Genomic DNA, 23,544 nt, shown 5'->3' with positions numbered 1-23,544 from the left:
ACAAACTGACCCTCCTCATTAAGCTGAGCATCGTTTAGAAGGGTTACAATGTCTGTTAAAACCTGTGTTTTCTGTGTCAGTAAGAGCTCTGCTGAGACAAAGTCTGAGCAGTATTGCAGGTGGGCTGCATGATACTGCCAAAAACCAAGAATTCCAACAAGTAATTACTAGCTCTGGAGGAAGGGCAATGTTTAGTTCCCTAATTTCAGCCGCATTTGCAACGTTTGCCTTTATCAAATCTTGTGGCTAGGGCAAAGTTGGAAGATCTTTTTAATGTAGCTGACCAGTTTGTTGACTTAACCAAACTCGCTTTTCCACAGCTCACTGACAAGAAAAATCATATATGCATACATGTAATACGGACAGCATTAGGCATTACACCTTGGAGCAGATTTGAAAGATTTGGTCATGCAAGTTGCATTGTCACTAATGAAATCAGACACTGTTGAAATCTGCACCATATTCTGCAACGGTTTTGATTGTCGCTTGGATAAGCGTGGCGTAATTAACAGCTTCTAAGCGGATGCAGTTTGTAAGCACTGCTGTTAGCTTTCCTGACTCTACATCTTCGGCTTTACCAGACATAAAATCAAACAAAACATGCAGCACATAGTTGCCTTGCTCATCGGTAGACTCATTACAAATTGATGGAAAAGAATCACATGCGTTAATCTGAACATTCAGCTCACATGCGTAGCAAAAAACTACGGTAGGTAGTTCTTTAGTTTAGATTTAGAGATACAGCACTGAAACAGGCCCTTCGGCCCACCGAGTCTGTGCCGACCATCAACCACCCATTTATACTAATCCTACACTAATTCCATATTCCTACCACATCCCCACCTGTCCCTATATTTCCCTACCACCTACCTATACTAGGGGTAATTTATAATGGCCAATTTACCTATCAACCTGCAAGTCTTTGGCATGTGGGAGGAAACCCACACAGACACAGGGAGAGCTTGCAAACTCCACACAGGCAGTACCCAGAATTGAACCTGAGTCGCTGGAGCTGTGAGGATGCGGTGCTAACCACTGCAAGCAACCACCATTTTGCACATTATCTTGAATGAAGATTCGGGCGATCAGATTTACCCAATGGTATGTTGGCCCTTGCAAAAGCATCCACTCGTTCTATTGCAACCAACTAATGATTTTCTGAGCTCTGTCAACTTCTTAAAAAGAAATGAATTTGTTGCTTGTTTTGCATGTTCATTTCCCAACAGTGTGCTGTTGGATGCTCTCTTTCTGCTGCAATGGCTTTCAAGTGGCAATGAATCGTTGCCTGCTGTTTGTGATCCAACAATACACTGCAGCTTGTACAAAATAATATTCCACCAGCAGCATGCAGAATTTGGAAGCCAAATTCTTTCACTGAATGTGCTGCATAATGCGAACGTTTATTTGCTCATTCTGGCATTCTCACCTGTCTAATACTCGAGACCACTTCTCTCAAAATTACACTGGAAGCCCTCCCTCATCTACCAATGAGTGGGTTTAGCCTTGTGCCAATTACTAAAACGCGCAATGTTCGCAACACGCCTACCAATCAGCGAGCTGAGCTTTGTGTCAGTCACTACAATGCACGATGTTTCCAACATGCCAAGCAATCAGCGAGGGGAGCCTTGTGTCAATAAATAAAACGCATGCAGTTTGGAAAATGGCTCAATTCTCGGAGGAACTGAGATTTCATGGTCCATGATGCATTTTTCACGGCCATGAATCTGGGAGGGCCCTACAAGGCATCTTCGATGAATAAAGACATGAGGGAAAATAGAGGGTATGGAAACAGGCATATACCAAATACGTGGACAGCAGAGGAGAACTAGACAAGTGAGAAAAGATATGAGGAGAAAGGTAAAAAAAAAACTAGAAAGGCTAAGAGGAACCTGAAAGCAAATTATCAAGGAACATAAAATAAAATAGTAAAATATTCTATAGGCACAAAGCAAAAAAAAGTTGAGATGGGAATAGGCCCAATAAAGAGACCATAAAATCACAGGCAATAGTGAAATGACAGGAATATTAAATATTTTAATTCAGTATTTACCAGCGAGACAGATCAAGTAGACATGACATCAGAAGATGAGATTAGAAATGATATAACCGCATTTGAAATAAAAAGGGGCAAAATATTAAATAAACTAATCAAACTCAAAAGAGGATAAAACCAGTGGTACGGACAGATTACATCTGTGCATTCTAAGATTCTAGAGAAGGGATTACAGAGCCACTATTACACAAATGTAATAATCCATTCAAAAATGGTGTAATGCCAAAGGACTGGTGGACAGCTAACATTATATCTATATTAAACACATCCAGGGTACTGACCAGTCAGCTTAATATCTTTAGTAGGAAAAACAATGGAATCCCTACTAAAGGAGAAAATAGAAAAATACAAGTCAGAAAGGATTTCAAAAAGCAAAGTCTTGCTTGACCAACCTCATTGAGTTCTTTGAAGAGGTATCAGAGAGAGTAGACAAGGGTAATGTAGTAGACACAATTTAACTAGATTTCCAAGAGGCCTTCAATAAGAGAATAGACTAATAAATAAGGTCACAGCATGCGGAGTCTGGGGACAAGTAGCAGAATGGATAGCTTGCTGGCTGAAAGATGGGAAGCAGACAGTAGGGATAAAGGGTGGCATAAGATGGGAAATGGGTTCCCACAAGGATCATTGCAAAGACCACAATTATTCACAATTCATATTAATGATTTAAACTTTGGAATCAAAAACTACTAAATTTGAGGAAGACACCAAGTTGGGAGGACAATAAAATACAAGACATTAATAACCTTGCAAATGAGCATATAATTGGCAAATGAATGAACATAGATAAGTGTAAAGTAATAAAATTTCGATAAGAAAAATGAGATTGCTGTGGGGATACATACTGTGGGAACAGATTAAAAGTAAACTAATCAGCTAACAAACTGTGAAGCTGTGGAGCCAATTTATAAAAAACAAGCAGAAGCTAACAGGACAGCTGCAGATAGCTTAATAGCAGCCTATTGTTTAATAATGGTTTAAATATATGGTTCAAGATGGCTCCTGGGCTGGAAGCTCCCTAGGAAGCTCCCTTGCTGTTCAACTCTATCCATGGCCATCTGCTCCCATCCCTAACGTTTTCTCCCCCAATCTGCCCTCTTAAACTGTTTAAATTCCCCTGGCTCTTTAAATCAGTTCATTTTAGCCCTATCTAAAAGTTAACAGTTAGTTTAGTGTATGTTACCTGGGCCCACTGCCCTCCCCCAGGCCACACCTGCTCTTTGTTTTCTCAATGAAATTGATCCGGATGAAACTGACGAGCACAGCTGCCAATACTTCAATCTCCGATCCTGCTGTCTTCACAGTCCAGAGTGCCTGCAGCCACGGCATGCGGTAAGTCCATTGAGGTGAAGAAGGAGCTGCGGGACCCGAGAGAAGTCCTGTGAAAAGGTGCCCCGAACACCCAAAACATCCACGAACGGCACCCCCGGCCGCAACTTCAAAGCGCCCACGGGAGATGGCTCGGAGAGCATCTGCAGCGCACTGTCGGCAATGCTGCATGCCTTTATTTAAACCACTGCAAAAAAAAAAACCCTTAGCAAATGTAATCACCTCTAAGTCTGCCAAATGATGCTTCACCTCCCGAAGGACGTGGATGAGCTTTCCGGACGTCGATGGTGGGCACTGAGGAAATGGCTTATTACCTGCACCAGATTCCACCCCCCCTCCCCCCCCCCCTTCCACCCCCCCCACCCCCGTCCCCTTCCCTGCTCCACCCTCTCAGCTCACCCCCTCACAACCCCGTCCCAGCCCGCCCCCCCCTCGCACCATCTTCACCCCGCACCCCCTTCCCCTGCACCCCCCCCCTACCCCTCCCCCTTGCATCCCCTCCTCCCACCGGCACCATCCTACACCTGTGCAGGGGCCCCAACAACCCCACTGCCTTGTGGGCGTCTCGGGAGAGACCAAGGCTAAGGGAGTAAACCCTAACAGAAAATTCGGAGCGGAACCCCGTAGGCGGTCATGTGTCACCTTTGGCATGTTTCCGGCAGTTCCTGCAGCCATACTGGTGCCAAACGTCGTGTCCTGCACTCCTTTGGACCCCACCAGAAAGGCCGAGAGGGGGGTTTTGACGACTGGGCAACTCTCAACCTCCATAAATTTGCCCAGGCATGCGCCATGGAGAGGTCACTCCATAGTTGCCTCACAGCGACTAAAACAACACGGAAGGCAGCAGTTACGGGTTATAAGTCCAGATAAATTGGCGTAGAAACTGGGCGCCACGGGTTGCCTTTGTCGGTGGGAGAGGTCATTGCACCTCACTGGACAGCTACCGCCCGCCTCAAACCGGGCAGCCCCCGGTCAATAAGGTTCTGTCCCACCACAGTCTGCCTGCTTCAATGGGTGCTTGGAGCTCAGGGTCATTGCCCGAAAGGTGGACTGATACACCGCACCAAACAACATGAAAAAAGGAAAGAAGGTACCAGCCCTTCGCTTTGCAAGCTGGAACGTCAGAACTATGTGTCCTGGCCTGTCGGAAGACCTTACACAAATCAACGATTCTCGGAAGACCGCCATCATTAACAACGAGCTCAGTAGATTCAATGTGGACATTGCAGCACTTCAGGAGACTCGCCTCCCCGCGAGTGGCTCTCTAGCAGAGCAAGACTACACCTTCTTCTGGCAGGGCAGGGATCCTGAAGAACCAAGACAGCATGGAGTGGGCTTCGCCATCAGAAACTCCTTGCTCAGCATGATAGAGCCTCCCTCAAATGGCTCGGAACGCATACTGTCCATCCGACTGCTCACCACCTCTGGTCCAGTACACCTACTCAGCATCTATGCTCCAACACTCTGCTCCGCACCTGAAGCTAAAGACCAGTTCTATGAACAACTCCATAACATCATTAGCAGCATCCCCAACACCGAACACCTATTCCTGCTGGGGGACTTTAATGCCAGGGTTGGGGCCGACCATGACTCATGGCCCTCCTGCCTTGGGCGCTATGGCGTTGGAAGGATGAATGAGAACGGGCAGAGACTGCTTGAGTTGTGTACCTATCATAACCTCTGCATCACCAACTCGCTCTTTCACACTAAACCCTGTCACCAGGTTTCATGGAGGCACCCAAGATCACGTCGTTGGCACCAGCTAGACCTCATTGTCACAAGGCGAGCCGCCTTAAACAGTGTTCAAATCACACGCAGCTTCCACAGTGCGGACTGCGACACCGACCACTCCCTGGTGTGCAGCAAGGTTAGACTCAGACCAAAGAAGTTGCATCATTCCAAGCAGAAGGGCCACCCGCGCATCAACACGAGCAGAATTTCTCACCCACAGCTGTTACAAAAATTTCTAAATTCACTTGTAACAGCCCTTCAAAACACTCCCACAGGGGATGCTGAGACCAAGTGGGCCCACATCAGAGACGCCATCTATGAGTCAGCTTTGACCACCTACGGCAAAAGTGCGAAGAGAAATGCAGACTGGTTTCAATCTCATAATGAAGAGCTGGAACCTGTCATAGCCGCTAAGCGCATTGCACTTTTGAACTACAAGAAAGCCCCCAGCGATTTAACATCCGCAGCACTTAAAGCAGCCAGAAGTACTGCACAAAGAACAGCTAGGCGTTGCGCAAACGACTACTGGCAACACCTATGCAGCCATATTCAGCTGGCCTCAGACACCGGAAACATCAGAGGAATGTATGATGGCATGAAGAGAGCTCTTGGGCCAACCATCAAGAAGATCACCCCCCTCAAATCTAAATCGGGGGACATAATCACTGACCAACTCAAACAGATGGACCGCTGGGTTGAGCACTACCTAGAACTGTACTCCAGGGAGAATGCTGTCACTGAGACTGCCCTCAATGCAGCCCAGCCTCTACCAGTCATGGATGAGCTGGATATACAGCCAACCAAATCGGAACTCAGTGATGCCATTGATTCCCTAGCCAGCGGAAAAGCCCCTGGGAAGGACAGCATTACCCCTGAAATAATCAAGAGTGCCAAGCCTGCTATACTCTCAGCACTACATGAACTGCTATGCCTGTGCTGGGACGAGGGAGCAGTACCCCAGGACATGCGCGATGCCAACATCATCACCCTCTATAAAAACAAAGGTGACCGCGGTGACTGCAACAACTACCGTGGAATCTCCCTGCTCAGCATAGTGGGGAGTCTTTGCTCGAGTCGCTCTGAACAGGCTCCAGAAGCTGGCCGAGCGCGTCTACCCTGAGGCACAGTGTGGCTTTCGTGCAGAGAGATCGACTATTGACATGCTGTTCTCCCTTCGTCAGATACAGGAGAAATGCCGTGAACAACAGATGCCCCTCTACATTGCTTTCATTGATCTCACCAAAGCCTTTGACCTCGTTAGCAGACGTGGTCTCTTCAGACTACTAGAAAAGATCGGATGTCCACCAAAGCTACTAAGTATCATCACCTCATTCCATGACAATATGAAAGGCACAATTCAACATGGTGGCTCCTCATCAGAGCCCTTTCCTATCCTGAGTGGTGTGAAACAGGGCTGTGTTCTCGCACCCACACTTTTTGGGATTTTCTTCTCCCTGCTGCTTTCACATGCGTTCAAATCCTCTGAAGAAGGAATTTTCCTCCACACAAGATCAGGGGGCAGGTTGTTCAACCTTGCCCGTCTAAGAGCGAAGTCCAAAGTACGGAAAGTCCTCATCAGAGAACTCCTCTTTGCTGACGATGCTGCTTTAACATCTCACACTGAAGAATGCCTGCAGAGTCTCATCGACAGGTTTGCGTCTGCCTGCAATGAATTTGGCCTAACCATCAGCCTCAAGAAAACGAACATCATGGGGCAGGATGTCAGAAATGCTCCATCCATCAATATTGGCGACCACGCTCTGGAAGTGGTTCAAGAGTTCACCTACCTAGGCTCAACTATCACCTGTAACCTGTCTCTAGATGCAGAAATCAACAAGCGCATGGGTAAGGCTTCCACTGCTATGTCCAGACTGGCCAAGAGAGTGTGGGAAAATGGCGCACTGACACGGAACACAAAAGTCCGAGTGTATCAGGCCTGTGTCCTCAGTACCTTGCTCTACGGCAGCGAGGCCTGGACAACGTATGCCAGCCAAGAGCGACGTCTCAATTCATTCCATCTTCGCTGCCTTCGGAGAATACTTGGCATCAGGTGGCAGGACTATATCTCCAACACAGAAGTCCTTGAAGCGGCCAACACCCCCAGCTTATACACACTACTGAGTCAGCGGCGCTTGAGATGGCTTGGCCACGTGAGCCGCATGGAAGATGGCAGGATCCCCAAAGACACATTGTACAGCGAGCTCGCCACTGGTATCAGACCCACCGGCCGTCCATGTCTCCGTTATAAAGACGTCTGCAAACGCGACATGAAATCGTGTGACATTGATCACAAGTCGTGGGAGTCAGTTGCCAGCATTCGCCAGAGCTGGCGGGCAGCCATAAAGACAGGGCTAAATTGTGGCGAGTCGAAGAGACTTAGTAGTTGGCAGGAAAAAAGACAGAGGCGCAAGGGGAGAGCCAACTGTGCAACAGCCCCAACAAACAAATTTCTCTGCAGCACCTGTGGAAGAGCCTGTCACTCCAGAATTGGCCTTTATAGCCACTCCAGGCGCTGCTTCACAAACCACTGACCACCTCCAGGCGCGTATCCATTGTCTCTCGAGATAAGGAGGCCCAAAAGAAATTGTTTAATAATCAGCCTAACAGTTCAAGGAGGGGGGATGTGATACTAGTGAAATAAAATGCAAGAATAAAATGCTGTCGAATGAACCAATCATGCACTGATAACAGAAGTCTGCAAACCACTCAGAAACAAGGAGGGGGCCGTTACTAGTTTTGTTTGACTAACTACAAGGAAGGCTTGCTGTAGTGAGCACATGTTCTTTTGTTTCTTTCTTTTTGTTTTGCTCTTTGTAACCTTGCAACGTAACAACCATATACTGCAATAAAGTTTCTAAAAGTTACAGTCGGACTTCGTCTCTCTTTGTAACTGATGGGATCCAACAACTTGGCGTAGTCGGCAGGATCACTGGAGGATTAAAACCGAAGCCCTAGATATCGGACCTATATCGGCGCCCCGGAGGTAAGGACTCCTCTTTATATTAAAAAGTCCTCGGCCGTTGTCTGATTTTGGTTTACCACCACGCGATCCCGAACTTTTCTTAGGCTCGAGGTCCCTTTCATAGAAGTCTGACTCGGCAGTGTTTGACTGTGCTCACACCGGATCGGCTGAAAAGCCTCATGGCTCGAGACCCCCTTCCCTCCCTGAACGAATCGATACAATGACCGACGAAGGCAACCAACAGTTACCAACTACCGTCAAAGGCGGGCGGGCCCCGCTGGGCGTTTCCGAAGATGAAATTCTTCGGCAGTTAAAAGGATATATAGAACAACAGTTTAATTTGGCTAAAACCTGTAACTGAAATTGAACAGAAACATGGTGCCTCCAAGGGACAGTGGTCCTTGGAAGATATAAAGAGGGCTTGGGGGAAAACGACCCGTTTAAAAGATAAAGAACGAACCCAATGGTCCTTAGCCGTCATGGGACAGATCCGACAGCGTAATGAAATTATCCAACAAACTCAACACGACCGCGATCTGACCAGTGCGAAGGAGCAATTGAAGACAGTTTGCGAACTGAGGAAGGAGAAACTTAAAATCAGAAAAGTGAGAAATCGAATTAAAAGAACTTAAGAAACAATTACAGGAAGAACAGGCGACCTAACCGAAGGGACCGGGACCACCACCACCCCACTTGTATCTGAACTTGGACTCATTACAAAAAAAATTACAGAAAACACAACGGCGCGAAGCCAGTATAGGGGAATCTGAGTCCTCCAGCGAAGAAAGTGATTCGGATGATGGGTTTCCTTTTGCGCGGCTCACCCACCTTAAACAGAAACGTGTTACGGCCAAGCAGGAAAAGACAACTACAGACGGTAACGAGGTGATCACGTCTGAGCACCAGACACACTGGGTACACATCCCGGCGGACTCTGAGAAAATTGACAAATGGTCTGAAAAATTGCCTGACCCGAAAAAGGGGAGCCAGAAAACATGGGAAAAATTGGAACGTCTGAAGGGAATTTACCACCTCCACCCATGGGACGGGGTACAGATTTTGACCGTCATGGTGCCCGGGCAAGCGGGGCGAAAGCTGAACAGAGAGGTCCAAACTGCTTTGGGCGAGGACGAGCAACAACTAGATGCCAGATGGGCTGCGATTAGACAGTGGCTGTGAGCGTACTGTCCCGCAAAGGCGGATTGGAATAAAATTATAGCCTGTCACCAACACGGTACCGAAGAGGTGTGGGAGTATGAAGAGAGGTTTAGATGTGTTTGGTCGGAATACTCGGGGATAACGGACCTTGCCCCAGAGGCACTAGACGACTCCCACTTTCCACCTCTGAAGTCGGCAATTGTCGCGGGATTAAAACCAGAACTATCAAAGATGTTGAGGGTAACCCTACCGAATTGGGACGGCACAGATATATCCTTCACGACAGTAGTTGACCGATGCAGTCAGCTGGACAGGGAGATGGGAGCAAAGCTTCGAGCCCTGCAGGCGGGTTGGATGCCCAAAGGCCCTGATAAGCAACCCGGGGCATGCCACGACTGCGGAAAGGAAGGCCATTGGGCTATGACGTGTAGAGTAAAGGGATGGGGCAGAGGACTGCAAGGATACAATCCAGCACCGAGACCAGGTCCATCCCCTGATGGTAATGACCTTCTAGAGAAGTTCAAACAGTTTTATTTATTTATTTATTTTTATTTATTTATTTAGAGATACAGCACTGTAACAGGCCCTTCGGCCCACCGAGTCTGTGCCGACCAACAACCACCCATTTATACTAATCCTACATTAATCCCATATTCTCCACCACATCCCCACCATTCTCCTACCATTTACCTACACTAGGGGCAATTTACAATGGCCAATTTACCTATCAACCTGCAAGTCTTTTGGAGGTGGGAGGAAACCGGAGCACCTGGCGGAAACCCACGCAGACACAGGGAGAACTCGCAAACTCCACACAGGCAGTACCCAGAACTGAACCCGGGTCGCTGGAGCTGTGAGGCTGCGGTGCTAACCACTACGCCACTGTGCCGCCCCAGCAATAGAAGGAGTTACCTGATGTGACAAAAAACTAGGGGAGGCCCCCCTCGCCCTTTCGGCGCCCCTTCTGGCACTAATAGAACAACGAAGAGATGGATTGTATATAACTGCGAGGGTGGGCGACCAAGACATAGACTGCCTACTGGATACTGGAGCCGAATTGACGTGCCTACCTCAACAATACGGGAACTCCATACCGATGGACGGTAAAGTTAAGACTGCCCACCGAGTCGGTGGCCATGGGTTGGTAAGTCAGGAAAACCCAGCCCATACGCATTGGTCTTGGGCCACACAAATTGATAACATCAGTCTGGATAGGTCCGGTGGACCAGGCCCTTCTGGGTATGGACCTTCTTACCCAGCTGACCTCCTCGTTGCATTTTGAAGGCCGCCAGGTAACATGGTCTATCAGAAGTCTAAAGGAGGAGGAGCTGAGGGAGCAACCAATATGGGCTCGGGATAAGAACGATTGTGGGCAACTTCAAATGGAACCGGCAACGTTTACGGGATCCGCTCCGCCCTGTACTAAACAATACCCCATTAGTTCAACATCTATTGCAGGAATCTTACCCATAATTAGACAGCTAGAGGAGCGAGGCATGCTGGTTAAGACACACAGTACCTCCAACAGCCCTGTGTGGCCAGTACGGAAACCAAATGGGACCTGGCGGCTTACTGTTGACTATAGAGGGCGAACCAGTGTTTTGATCAAAAGGCTCCTCTGGTAGCTGACCCCTCCACGATATTCAATGCCCTGAGGCCGGAACATGAATGGCTCTCTGTTATCGACATGGCCAATGGATTTTGGTCGGTGCCACTAGCACCCGAGGTCCAACCGTGGTTCACCTTTACCATTCAACAACAACAGTACACCTGGACCCGGCTGCCACAGGGTTTCCACAACAGCCCTACGATATTTCATATGGCCCTACAAAACCATTTGAGGGAGTTACCTTCCATGCACTCCATGGTCATACAGTACGTGGACGACATCCTGCTAGCCTCTGAAACAGAAGGACAACATGAACAAGATCTACGTACCCTGCTGGACCACCATCATCGGAGAGGACACAAGGCCAGTATCGACAAAGCGCAAATAGCCCAAGGAGAGGTTGTGTACTTGGGACAAAACATTTCGAAAGGAAAGAGGGAATTCACCCAGGACAGGACCACAGCCATTCGGACTGCAAAACAGCCCACCACTATCCAGGAGTTTAGGTCCTTTTTGGGTTTGTGTAACTTCAACAGAAATTGGATCGACTCCTACACACAGCTGGTCCAACCATTAACTGATCTCTTGAAGGGAAAGCGGGCCTCTAAAGAATCAGTTACTCTAACCAAAGAACAAGAAGCCTTCGAAAGCTTAAAGAGGGACTTGTGCTCGGCGCCAGCCCTGGGAATCCCCAACAACGGGAAATCGTTTACTCTGTTTGTACATGAAAGAGAGGGATATGTGACTGCCATATTGACACAGGAGCATGGGGACCAACAGAGACCTATTGGATACTATTCGAGAAAACTGGACACCGTGGCCCTAGGATGGGGCAGTTGCCTAAGGGCCATGGAAGCTACATGCCAAGCTGTGATGGCTACTGCAGGTCTGGTATTGGATCAAAAGCTAACAGTCAAGTGTCTGCACACCGTCCACACATTGCTATCCATGAATAGAGTATCCCAAGTGACAGCAGCCAGATGGACCCGATGGACAACGGTCCTAGAGGCCCCCAACTTCCATATAGTCCGAGCCAGCCCGGTAAACCCAGCAAATATGCTCCCGTTGCCTGGGGAGCAAGAGGGGGAAGAGCATGATTGCGTGGAGACTATGAGAGAGACAGAGGAAGTAACCTTAGCGGCGGAGGAGGCATTGCACAATCCAGATTTAATCCTTTTTACAGATGGCTCCTCCTTTATTGACAACGGTACCCGGAAAGCAGGGTAGGCAGTTACAACCCTACACGAAGTTGTGGCAACGGGATGTCTGCCCTCGGGAACGTCAGCCCAACAGGCCGAATTACAGGCCCTGTCGGATAGCGGAGGGAAAGATGGCAAATATCTATATGGACTCACGATACGCCTTTGGAGTTGCTCACAACTTTGGTCAGTTGTGACGCAAGATAGGATTTCTCACTGCCGCTGGTACACCTATCCGAAACAGGAAAGAGGTTAGAGACTTGCTGGAGGCCATGCAATTACCACAAGAGGTGTCCATTCTGAAATGTAAAGCCCATACGAAGGACAATATCATAGAGGTGCAGGGGAACGCCCTAGCTGACCAGGCAGCCAAGGGAGCCGCCTCGCAGGGTGATTCTCCGGATGTAGGGACGCAAACATGTAAACTGGATGCACCCAAGTCTGGCACAAGATCTACAAATGATGCAGGGCGAGAGCTCCAGAGACGAAAAATGGACATGGATAGAGGCAGGGATCAAGCTTTGCGAAAACGGCATCTGGAGACAAAGGGACACGATTAAGCCAGTCGCGCCACAGGCGCTGATGCCCTTTTTAGCCCAACAGATTCACTCCTGGGGGCACCTGGCCACGCAACAGATGACGGCTCGTTTCCAGAAAAGCTGGTGGGGTCGGAGGTTCAAAAAACACGCCCAGTTGGTGGCTGACCGCTGTGTGGTCCGTCAGAAAAACAATCCAGGACCCACCACGATAATGCCTCAACTAAGAGCTCCTGCTCCAGCCGGCCCATTCCAGTGCTTGCAAGTCGACTATATCACTCTCCCACCTTGCCAGGGATACACCAGCATTCTCATTATTGTCGACAGATTTTCCAGATGAGTAGAGGCTGTCCCAGCCAGAACAGCCACGGCCAACCACACCGCTAAGGTCTTGTGTAAGGACTACATCCCCAGATGGGGAGTACCTCTCAGCAATGATTCTGACCAAGGGACTCATTTTACAGGCGCGGTCTGTCAGGAAGTCTATCGGCTACTGAACATTACGTGGGATTTACACTGTCCTCACCACCCACAGTCCTCAGGCCAAGTGGAGCGAATGAACCAGACCCTAAAGCAACAACTATCCAAGCATCACCAGGAAGGAATACCATGGCCCCAGGCATTGTCGATAGTTCTGTGCAGCATTAGGGCGACTCCGAACAGAACTACGGGCCTGAATCCATTTGAAATAATAACAGGGAGACCCATGTCTCTGCCGGGAACAATTGATTTGCGAAAAGCCGTTTGTCACCTGATGAGTGATGCTCTACTAGAATATTGTCAGAACCTAACAAATGCTATCAGTTCTGCTTCCTCGCAGGTATCGGCAGCTTGGGGTGACCAACCAGGAGGGCATGACATCGTCCCGGGAGTCTGGGTCTACGTGAAGAAAATACATAAAGAACCATTGGGCGCCAAGTGGGAGGGACCTTTCCAGGTGCTACTGACCACTCAGGCAGCAGTTAAAGTCAAAGGGAAGAAAGCCTGGATACACGCCTCTCACGTCAAGCGAGCGACCCGTGACTAAACACCGACCTATCAGGACAATTACCATTTGCCAACACGTTCAGAATTTTTATTATCCTCTTTGCCTGCATTTTAAGTATCTGCTTACTTTTGGCTAACCAAACCTTTCCACTTTGGGGAACTAATCGAGTGTCCAAGGAATTGCACGTTAACACTTTCCTTTACATGTTTTATACCTATGCCAAGGCAGCTAATACCCCTAGCTGTTGGGTATGTGCACACTTGCCCATCCATTCCAGAGGAGGTATTCCGTTACGGCCCATACCTCTTAATACATCCCAGATGGGATGGTGGCTGACAACCCATACGTTGAGACAGGGGGTTTGCGACCCCCCTTTGTATAGGTTCGGGATTCGCCAAAACCTGATATCATCCGGGTATAACGATAGCATGTGGGGCTCGTATACACCTTCCTTTAATGGCTCGAGTACAGTTCCTTATCTCGCATTGACCAATACCTCAGAAGTGGGACAGCCAATGGGAATAGTGTGCATGTCCCGTAATTTGACCGATGGCTACCCCATCGGTAATAGCATTTGCAACTATACTGTGTTCATAGACCCTCCCAGGCGACAACGTCTCCATTTCCCTTTTTAATCACACAGGTCAAAGCCATTGGAATCTCACGTTTCTGCCCAAGGCACTAAATGCATCCAAATTCACCTCCTATAATGGCACTTACTTTATTTGCAGCCACAAGGCCTATCCCTGGTTACCGAAACTTTGGACGGGATCATGTTATTTGGGTTATGTTACACCTTATATCCGTCACTTGACCTCCCTGCCTGTGCCACCTCACGGTGGCTAGCTATCACGGAGACGGAAAGATTCTTTGCGATCTTGTTTCCCTGGTATGGGACAGCTAAGCTGGCCAGGGAATCTATTAACATGGCCTCTGTTCTAGAAAAGGTGGCCAATGACACCGCCGAAGCCCTGGTTAAGATAAATGCCAAAATGGTAGCCACTCGAACAGTGGCCCTTCAGAACCGAATGGCCCTAGATTTTATCCTTGCAGAAAAGGGGGGTACTTGCGCCTTGATAGGCCACGAATGCTGCACCTACATTCCAGACAGCTCCGAAGAGATCTCTAATCTGGTGGAGCACATCCGAAAGGAGATAGAAAAGCTCAAACAACCCCCAACTCCCACCTTATGGGGTTGGGCGACCGGGTGGTTGGGCTCAATAGGGACCTCAATGGTACAGGGCTTGATCTTCTTTGTTATAATCATAACTTTGTATTTTATGTTTTTGCTTATTAAGTGCTGTTGTAAACAAGTAACTGAAGCCCCTGCTAAGCTTATGCCTTTACAGAGCTCCCACCGCCCCGTCTTGTGGCACAAGCAGGCGATGTATAAAGCGCAACCCCCTCCAGGTGTTGAAGGCTGTTTCTAGACCAGTAGAGACCATTAAAGGCATCAAGGCGGGATTGATGGAATGATTCTTAAAGGAGTTTGAGGAATCAAAGGGGAGTCTGTGGGGATACATACTGTGGGAACAGATTAAAAGTAAACTAATCAGCTAACAGACTAACTGTGAAGCTGTAGAGTCAATTTATAAAAAAACAAGCAGAAGCTAACAGGACAGCTGCAGATAGCTTAATAGTAACCTATTGTTTAATAATCAGCCTAAAGTTCAAGGGGGGGGGGGGGGGGATGTGAAACTAGTGAAATAAAATGCACTGATAACAGAAATCTGCAAACCACTCAAACAAGGGGGGGGGGGGGGTGGGGGGCGTTACTAGTTTTGTTTGAATAACTATAAGAAAGGCTTGCTGTAGTGAACACATGTTCTTTTGTTTTGTTAGTTTCTTTCTTTTTGTTTTGCTCTTTTGCATGTTCTTTATTTTGCTTTTTGTAACCTTGCAACGTAACAAACATATACTGCAATAAAGTTTCTAAAAGTTACGGTCGGACTTCGTCTCTTTGTAACTGATGGGATCCAACAATTGCATTACTTGGAAAATAAGATACTAAATGGGGTAGAAGAGCAGAAAGATCTTGGAGTACAAATACACAAATCACACTGTTGCAACACAGGTCAATAAAGCCAGAACAAAAACAAACCAAGTCCTGGGGTTTATTTCTAGAGGGATAGAATTGCAATTACAGAGGTTAAGCTAAGCTTGTACCGAATCTTGATTAGACCACATGGAGTACTGTGTACAGTTCTGATCGTCATATTATAAAAAGAACGTAGAAGCACCGGAGAGGGTGCAAAAAAAATTCAGAAGGGTGATATCAGAACTGCAAAGGTTAAACCCATCAGGAAAGGATGAACAGGCTAGGTCTCATTTCTTTTGAAAAGGCTGAGGGATGACCTAATAGAGGTCTTTAAAATGATGAAAGATTAAGAGGGTAGACACAAAGTGTATTTCCACTTGTGGCGAAAGAGCAAAATTAAGGGTCAACAACACAGCACAGTTGCAAGGAATCAAATTGGGAATTCAGAAGAAACTATTTTACCCAGAGTGGTGAGAAAGTGGAACTTGCTATCACAGGTAGTTGAGACTAATAGCATAGATGCATTTAAGGGGAAGCTAGATTACCATGAGGGGGAAGGGAATTGAGGGTTACGCTCACCGTGTTAGATGAGTAAGCTCGAGGAAGCATAAATGGTGGCATGGACTGATTGGGCTGAATGGCACATTCATGTGTTCTATATTCTATGCAATAAAAAGTACTAGCAGCTGTATATCTTTGAAAGATGCAACTTGAAATTATCCTTTTGGGCCTCCTTATCTCGAGAGACAATGGATACGCGCCTGGAGGTGGTCAGTGGTTTGTGAAGCAGCGCCTGGAGTGGCTATAAAGGCCAATTCTGGAGTGACAGGCTCTTCCACAGGTGCTGCAGAGAAATTTGTTTGTTGGGGCTGTTGCACAGTTGGCTCTCCCCTTGCGCCTCTGTCTTTTTTCCTGCCAACTACTAAGTCTCTTCGACTCGCCACAATTTAGCCCTGTCTTTATGGCTGCCCGCCAGCTCTGGCGAATGCTGGCAACTGACTCCCACGACTTGTGATCAATGTCACACGATTTCATGTCGCGTTTGCAGACGTCTTTATAACGGAGACATGGACGGCCGGTGGGTCTGATACCAGTGGCGAGCTCGCTGTACAATGTGTCTTTGGGGATCCTGCCATCTTCCATGCGGCTCACATGGCCAAGCCATCTCAAGCGCCGCTGACTCAGTAGTGTGTATAAGCTGGGGATGTTGGCCGCTTCAAGGACTTCTGTGTTGGAGATATAGTCCTGCCACCTGATGCCAAGTATTCTCCGAAGGCAGCGAAGATGGAATGAATTGAGATGTCGCTCTTGGCTGGCATACGTTGTCCAGGCCTCGCTGCCGTAGAGCAAGGTACTGAGGACACAGGCCTTTATGGCACCTTTAACATAGGAAAGTGCTCCAAGATGCTTCGTATACGTGACGATGAGCATGAGAGAAGATATGACAGGTGACCAAAGGTATGATTACAGATGGGTTTGGCATAGGCTTTTGAATGAGAGAATAGAAGCAGAAAGGAGCGTCTGAGGAGCATTCCAGAGTGTGTGACCAAGACAGCTGACTGCTACACCAATGAAGGTGGAACACAAGGAGGAGGGGATTAATAGAAGGCCTCATGGGTAAAGAAGGTAAAGGCTGCGGACTGGATTCTGAATGTCAAGGAATTTGATTCAGCGACAGAGAAAACCAGTAGAGGTTGATGAAGGCAGACACGATTGGGGAATGAGACACAATGCAGGATACGATGAGCAGTCTAGGTTTGGGCAAGTTATGGTTTATGTAGGGTGCAGCTATGGAGACTGGTGAGGAGTACTGGAGAACATAGGGGTTCGTTATGTTTTAAAGTAGAAGTTTTGAGACAAGCTCAGAAACTGAAGTCTGTGAAATCTGACAGTACTTGTCTAAAGTTAACACTTCATTATCAGAAATATTTGTGAAGAGACAGTTCATGCAGAATGGTTCTAAAGGAGCACAAAAGATGGCAGGAAGTACCGCAGTTCAGGTAAAAGACACGAGTTAGGCCACAACTGGAGTACTGCATGTAGCTCTAGATGCTCTATTATAGGAAGGATATTAAAGCTATGGATAAGGTAAGTGAAGATTTCCTAGAATGACGATATCCAATGTGAGAGGTTATATTTGGAATGGTCACTAAGTGACTAATGAGTCTGAGAATATATTTGGAAAGGAAATTAAAGCATTTGAAACGAAAGGACACAAGGAAATGGGATTAGCTAGCTCTAATTGAAGAGCTAGCACTACCACAGGTATATATATTATACCTTAACCTAAAAATATTAAAAAATCTTCCCTATATCCTGACACCATAGTGTGTTAGTGTACCAAGTGTAGATGAGTATTCAGGGGCTCCAGGACTACGCTTCCCCCCCAGAGCAAGCTCCAGGCTCTCCAGGGGAAGCACGTGGAGATTAGTCATTTTCCCAATAGGGAGTTCCTATGCCTCCTACCATCCAATGACACAACCACACTGCAAGAGGTATGCAAAATATCCACCTACCCAATACATCCACTGAGGAACTAAAACCAGGGGTAGAAAATTCAATTTTTTTAAAAATTCAAATGTCATGACATACCATAAGCCGTGAATGGTTGATGTTCCATGTAAATGTAGTTAGAGTTTTGTGTTTCAAGTCCATTACTGAATCTTCTAAAACGAAGGCTGAGTGGGCAACGTTGGTAGGAAACAATCTCTCTGCCCACCGCGGCACTATGCTTGTCTTGGTGAGCAGTCGTCGGGAAAGCACCTTGTCAGGAGTTACCTCACGGTGGATGACATCCTCTGTAAGAACGTGCTTGCTGAGGGAAAACAAACATGGCTGTATAACTTAGAAGTAATTCTAGCTCAAATTGCCAAAATGTTTTTATCTTCCATTACTCCAAATAACCACTCACTCATTATAGAAATGTAGTGTTATTTAACCCGAGCGAGAAACCAGTTAAAGTATTTCATTTTAGAGCAACAGCATTGACCAGCATTCCTTCCACAAACAATAGCATAAAAATAACTAGATTAACTGGTCATTCATTTCATTGTTAGTTGTGGAATGTTGATGATGCAGAATAACTGCTACTTTTTCCCACATGACAATCATTTTCTCTGTCGCTGAATCAAATTCCTTGACATTCAGAATCCAGTCCACAGCCTTTACCTTCTTTACCCATGAGGCCTTCTATTAATCCCCTCCTCCTTGTGCTCCACCTTCACTGGTGTAGCAGTCAGCTGTCTTGGTCACACACTCTGGAACGGTCCTCAGACCCTCTCCTTTCTACTTCCATTCTCTCATTCAAAAGCCTATGCCAAACCTATCTGTAATCATATCTTTGGTCACCTGTCTTATCTTCTCTCATGCTCATAGTCACATATACGAAGCACTTTCCTATGTTAAAGGTGCCATATAATTCAAAGATGATCAATTCTCAAGTGCTTGAGACATTTCAATGTACGCTGCTATATAATGCAAGTGTTACATACGGAATGTCTGCTGTGCAATGGAATCCTTTTCTACTTCAAGCAGAGGCAGATGAGGAATAAAGCACTCTGTCTGAAAGATGTGGCTTAACCACAAGTCAGAATAGCACACTCTACTGCAACAATAGTGTGTCAGTGTGATGCACCTCATGTGTAGGTGGAAAGAGTTAGTGTGCTGCTCACTTTTTGCATGCTAATATGCTTCTCACTTTCAGCCTACAACACTGGCTAGCAGCAATGTGAAAAGGAGAGCCAAGTCTTTCCCTGTCTCCATCAGCAAGTCCTCTGCTGTGCCTCCATGTGGTGACACACAGAAACTGGGTCCTTTGTAGCCCCAGGCAAAAGCTTCTGAGGAGCTTGGAGGAGGTTTAGTCCCCAGAGTTGCAGTGTGCAGGCCCACTGTATGTGGACACGCCAAGGTGCTCGTAAACCAAACTTCCAACTATGGGCAAATGGCCCTACTACCTTGTGAATATCTCAGGAGGGATGAAGGCTAAGGGAGTAAAACCTAACAAAAAAATCCAGAGTGGAGCCCAAAAGTGGACTGATGGCCAACTATGTCACCTTTCTGGTAACTCCTGCAACCAAGAGGGAGCAAAACGTAGTGCGCTAGATTCCTTTGGACCCAACTGGGGAGGTCAAGAGGGGCACCCTGATATTTGGGCAGCCCAGGGTCTCCATAAATTTTGCCCAGGCTTGAGCCCTGTAGAGGACACGCCAGTTTCGCTGAACACAGAGTTGACCAAGGCGCAAACCATCTGCTCATGAGATGGAAAGCTGCTACAGAGAGGCCTGCGCCAATATGAATTTTTCCATTTCCCACATGTGCCAGCCATTGCCTCTGAAAAGCTGGCAGTTTTGTGCCAAATTTGGTGCTGTTACTGCATGTACACAAGCTACTGTGTTAAAACATCAGAAATTCACTTCACTCAGGACCATTACAACCAGCAGAGGCATTTAATCCAACTGTCTGTCATAGATTCAAACCGCATATCCCAAAGATGAAAAACACGTGGCAACCAACTTCCTAACAGTCCCCATTGTTCCTCACAATTCAAATTAATACATAAACCCTGAAAATTAATTTGCACTCACCTGTATGGGTTTGGATAGCGCTGCCAGAATGCAGCAAATACTTGGTCCCATGAGCTCTTCAGGTCATTCAGACCTAGGAAATACTTCACCATTGTTCACAGAGGATAGGAATGAAACAATGAAAATGGAACTGGGTGCCTTGGTCAAGTGGGAAGAGATTATTAGTCCTGGATGATGATTACCTAGATTGTTTTAAGAATAGTTAACCATCATGTTACTGTTGTCATCAGATTAATGGCAGTACTATATAAATTCTCTCAAATCCAATTTCCCTGTCACTCTCTTCCCAGTAGCTAATGCTATATTCCCCTGCTCATCAATTTCCCTATGAGACCGCAAATGCTACCTGTCTCAGAACTATCCCTCCCTGAGGCACTGCACCTTTCCCACCACCAGCCTCTCCAGGCTATTTCTCTAGTTAAAGGGAGGTTGGGAATAGAAGTGTACCAACCTCAACCTTTTTTTCTTTTAAAGCTCTCTCTCTATTGTTCATGCAAAAATATAATTAATGCCAACTTTTTAAAAGCAGAAGTGGCTATGAGGTTCCGAGAATTGTACTGCGCAATCACGATTACAACACATACTTGGTTTTATTCAAAAGCAATCACATCTAGTATGAAATCATACCATGGGAAATTCACTACCTGAACTTGAATGCTCTTCATAGTTGGCATATTACATGCAGTTGTGGATACCACATTACAGGAAGGATATTAAAGCTATGGAATGGTACAGCAGCAATTCACTAGAATGATGCCAGGAAATGAGGTTATATTTAGAATGCTACACCAAAACCTCCTGATATAAATATTGGCACTGTGACCTGCAACTAGCATATTTTCTGACTGGTGAGTTAAGTTTTAAATCCCAAGTTCTCTGAGTTTTTGATAGACATAATACATTAGAAGTCAGCCATTGAGGGCTTCCTCCCCTATCTTCACTCACACTATGTTTTCATACAATCTTATCCCAGGATTACAACCTATTACTTTCCTGGTACTTCACAAACCTATTTTAAAATAAAGCATTTAACCACTTAAAAACAGGATTAACTGGTAATTCATTTATTTGTTAATTGCATAATGTCAATGATGGAGTCTGCATCTGTCATCAAAACATACATTGCCATGATTATAAATGTGAACATTTCTGAGACATGAGGGTGGGTGGACAGTAGAAAGCAGAGCAAAAACAGTTGCTGAAAGCATGCGAGTGCTCTCCTGGCAGCCACCCACACACACAGAATGCTTTGCCTCAGCTCACCTGCTGCTGAAACCCTCATTCATGCCTTTGTTACCTCTAGACTTGACTATCCCAACATACTCCTGGCTGGTCTCTCACATTCTACCCTCCACAAACTTGAGGTCAGTCATCCAAAGCTCTGCTGTCTTTGTCGTTACTTGCCCCAACTCCCATTCAGCCACTCACTTCCCCACTCGCTGACCTACAATGGCACACAGTTAAGCAGCATTTTGATTTTAAAATTCTCATCCTTTCGAATCCCTCCACAACCTCATCCCTCCGTATCTCTGTAATCTCCTCCAGCCCCACAACCCTGCAAGGTATCGGCACTCATCTAATTCAGTTCATTTGTGCATCCCCAATTTTAATTACTCCACTATTGCTGGCTGTGCCTTCAGCTGCCAAGGCCCTAAGTTCTGGAATTCCCTTCCCAAACCTCTCTTTCCTCCTTTAAGACGCTCCACAAAGCTCCTCTTTGACCAAGCTTTTCATCAACAGCCCTAACATCTCCTTATATGGTTCAGTGTCAAATTGTGTTTCATAACGTTCATGAACAGCGCCCAGGGACATTTTACAACTATGTCCGTTAACCGCACCACCCCTCCTGGACCAGACCGCCCTTCTCTCCCTCCATCGTTTCTCCGTCCTTCCCCTCTCGGTGTCCATTCCAGGGTTCAAGGTCGCAACCGGATCTGCACAGCGGTTCCAAGATCCAATGGCAATTCCCTCCCCTCTTAATTCTCTGAAACGGAGTCGCACTAACCCTCAACGCCCGGCCGCTCTACCTGCCTCATGTTCCTCTGCGAGTTGGAGCCGCCCAACATCAGCAAGGCTCCCGCCACTCCATCATCTTCCCCCACCCACCGGCCCGCAACAGATCCACTTCCGGGGCAAAGGCCGCGGAGCCGCGCAGGCGCCGTAACGAAAGCCAGTCCCATTGGGAAACTGAGACTAGAAAAACTTACATTTCTAGTTATTTAGAGGTTACCAATAGTTATTTCTCAACTAACACCACTAAAACAGATTATCTGGTCAATATCACAATGTGGTTTGTGGGATCTTGCTGTGCACAAATTTGGTTGTTGCATGTAGTAGTGACAGTGATGACTATACTATATAATGACCTTAGACAACCTCAGACTGTTCCAAAGGGTTTAACAGCTACTGAAATACTTTTGAAGTGTAGCCATTTTTGTAATTCAGGGCGCAGTGATTTAGACTATCTTACCTACTAAGAAAGTTTGCAGTCAAAGCAAAAATGTACACAGTGATACAACAAAATCATCATATTATCAGAGGCCATGAAAAATCTGACAGCTCTGCCCTTAGCCTGGATTTCAATCTCTATCAGGACTGGGGGTGACATCTGGTAGATCATTGCTGATCTACACAGAAATTTATACTTAAATGCTTGTTGCATGAAGGTACTGTAAAGACCTTGGTACTGGCGGTCTCTCATGCAGAGATAACAACATTGAAAATGTTGAAATACTGAGACTGCCTATCACGAATGTCCCCAACTCCAACCTGATGATGCTGGCGCTGCTTTGCTCAGGTTTCCAACTCTGCAGCACATTGTGGGTATGAACTCCAGGTCTTGCAAATGTTTAGTGACATTTGTAACCTTGAATCCCCAAGCAAAGCAAAAGTGTTGGGGAGGGGAGGGGAAGAGAGGTGAGGTACATTTTGAGACAAGTGGATGTCAATTTTTGTGTAGAGGAGGCAGCGTAATTCAGCAGTCCTACTCACAAGTTCTTGTAATGCAGCCAGATGCATAGTGTAAATTTAACGGTTTCCTAATCCAAATGTAGTGTGCCATTTGTCTAACCATAGAGTTTTTAATTATCTCTAGAACTACTTAAACTTCACTACATAGAGTCATTTAGAGGCATAGGAGGCCATTCAGTCCATTGAGTCCCTGCCAGCTCTCCACGTAGCTATCCAGTCAGTCCCACTCCCCTGCTCCATCTATTTCCCTCAAGTGGCCATCTAATTTCCTTTTGAAGTCATTGATCGTCTTCATGTCCACCACCCTTGTGGGCAGTGGGTTCTAGGTCATTGCAACCCTCTGTGTAAAAAGGTACTTCCTCATATTCCCCCGAAATCCTTTGCTCAA

The 23,544-nt window shown here is 46.7% G+C and overlaps 1 protein-coding gene across 3 annotated transcripts in view; it reads right to left on the bottom strand.

The window, feature by feature from the left end:
• Positions 1–22,306, bottom strand: part of LOC137375828 (PRELI domain-containing protein 1, mitochondrial-like) — a 42,565-nt gene extending 20,259 nt beyond the window's left edge. The window contains exons 1-3 of one of the 3 annotated variants that reach the window (XM_068043344.1): positions 22,214–22,306; positions 20,187–20,368; positions 18,196–18,418 (exon numbers count right to left, since the gene is read on the bottom strand). In XM_068043344.1, the coding sequence (XP_067899445.1) occupies positions 18,196–18,418; positions 20,187–20,278 (315 nt within the window). In that variant the 5' untranslated portion in view covers positions 20,279–20,368; positions 22,214–22,306. Of the gene's footprint in view, positions 1–18,195; positions 18,419–20,186; positions 20,369–22,191 lie in introns of all 3 variants that reach the window. The other 2 variants (XM_068043342.1, XM_068043343.1) reach the window with 2 other exon arrangements.
• Between the last annotated feature and the right edge of the window lie 1,238 nt (positions 22,307–23,544).

This window comes from Heterodontus francisci, chromosome 12 (genome assembly GCF_036365525.1).
Source record: "Heterodontus francisci isolate sHetFra1 chromosome 12, sHetFra1.hap1, whole genome shotgun sequence".
NCBI lineage: Eukaryota > Metazoa > Chordata > Chondrichthyes > Heterodontiformes > Heterodontidae > Heterodontus > Heterodontus francisci.
Note: the sequence above shows the minus strand (reverse complement) of the source record. Positions and strands in the feature narration are given on the sequence as shown.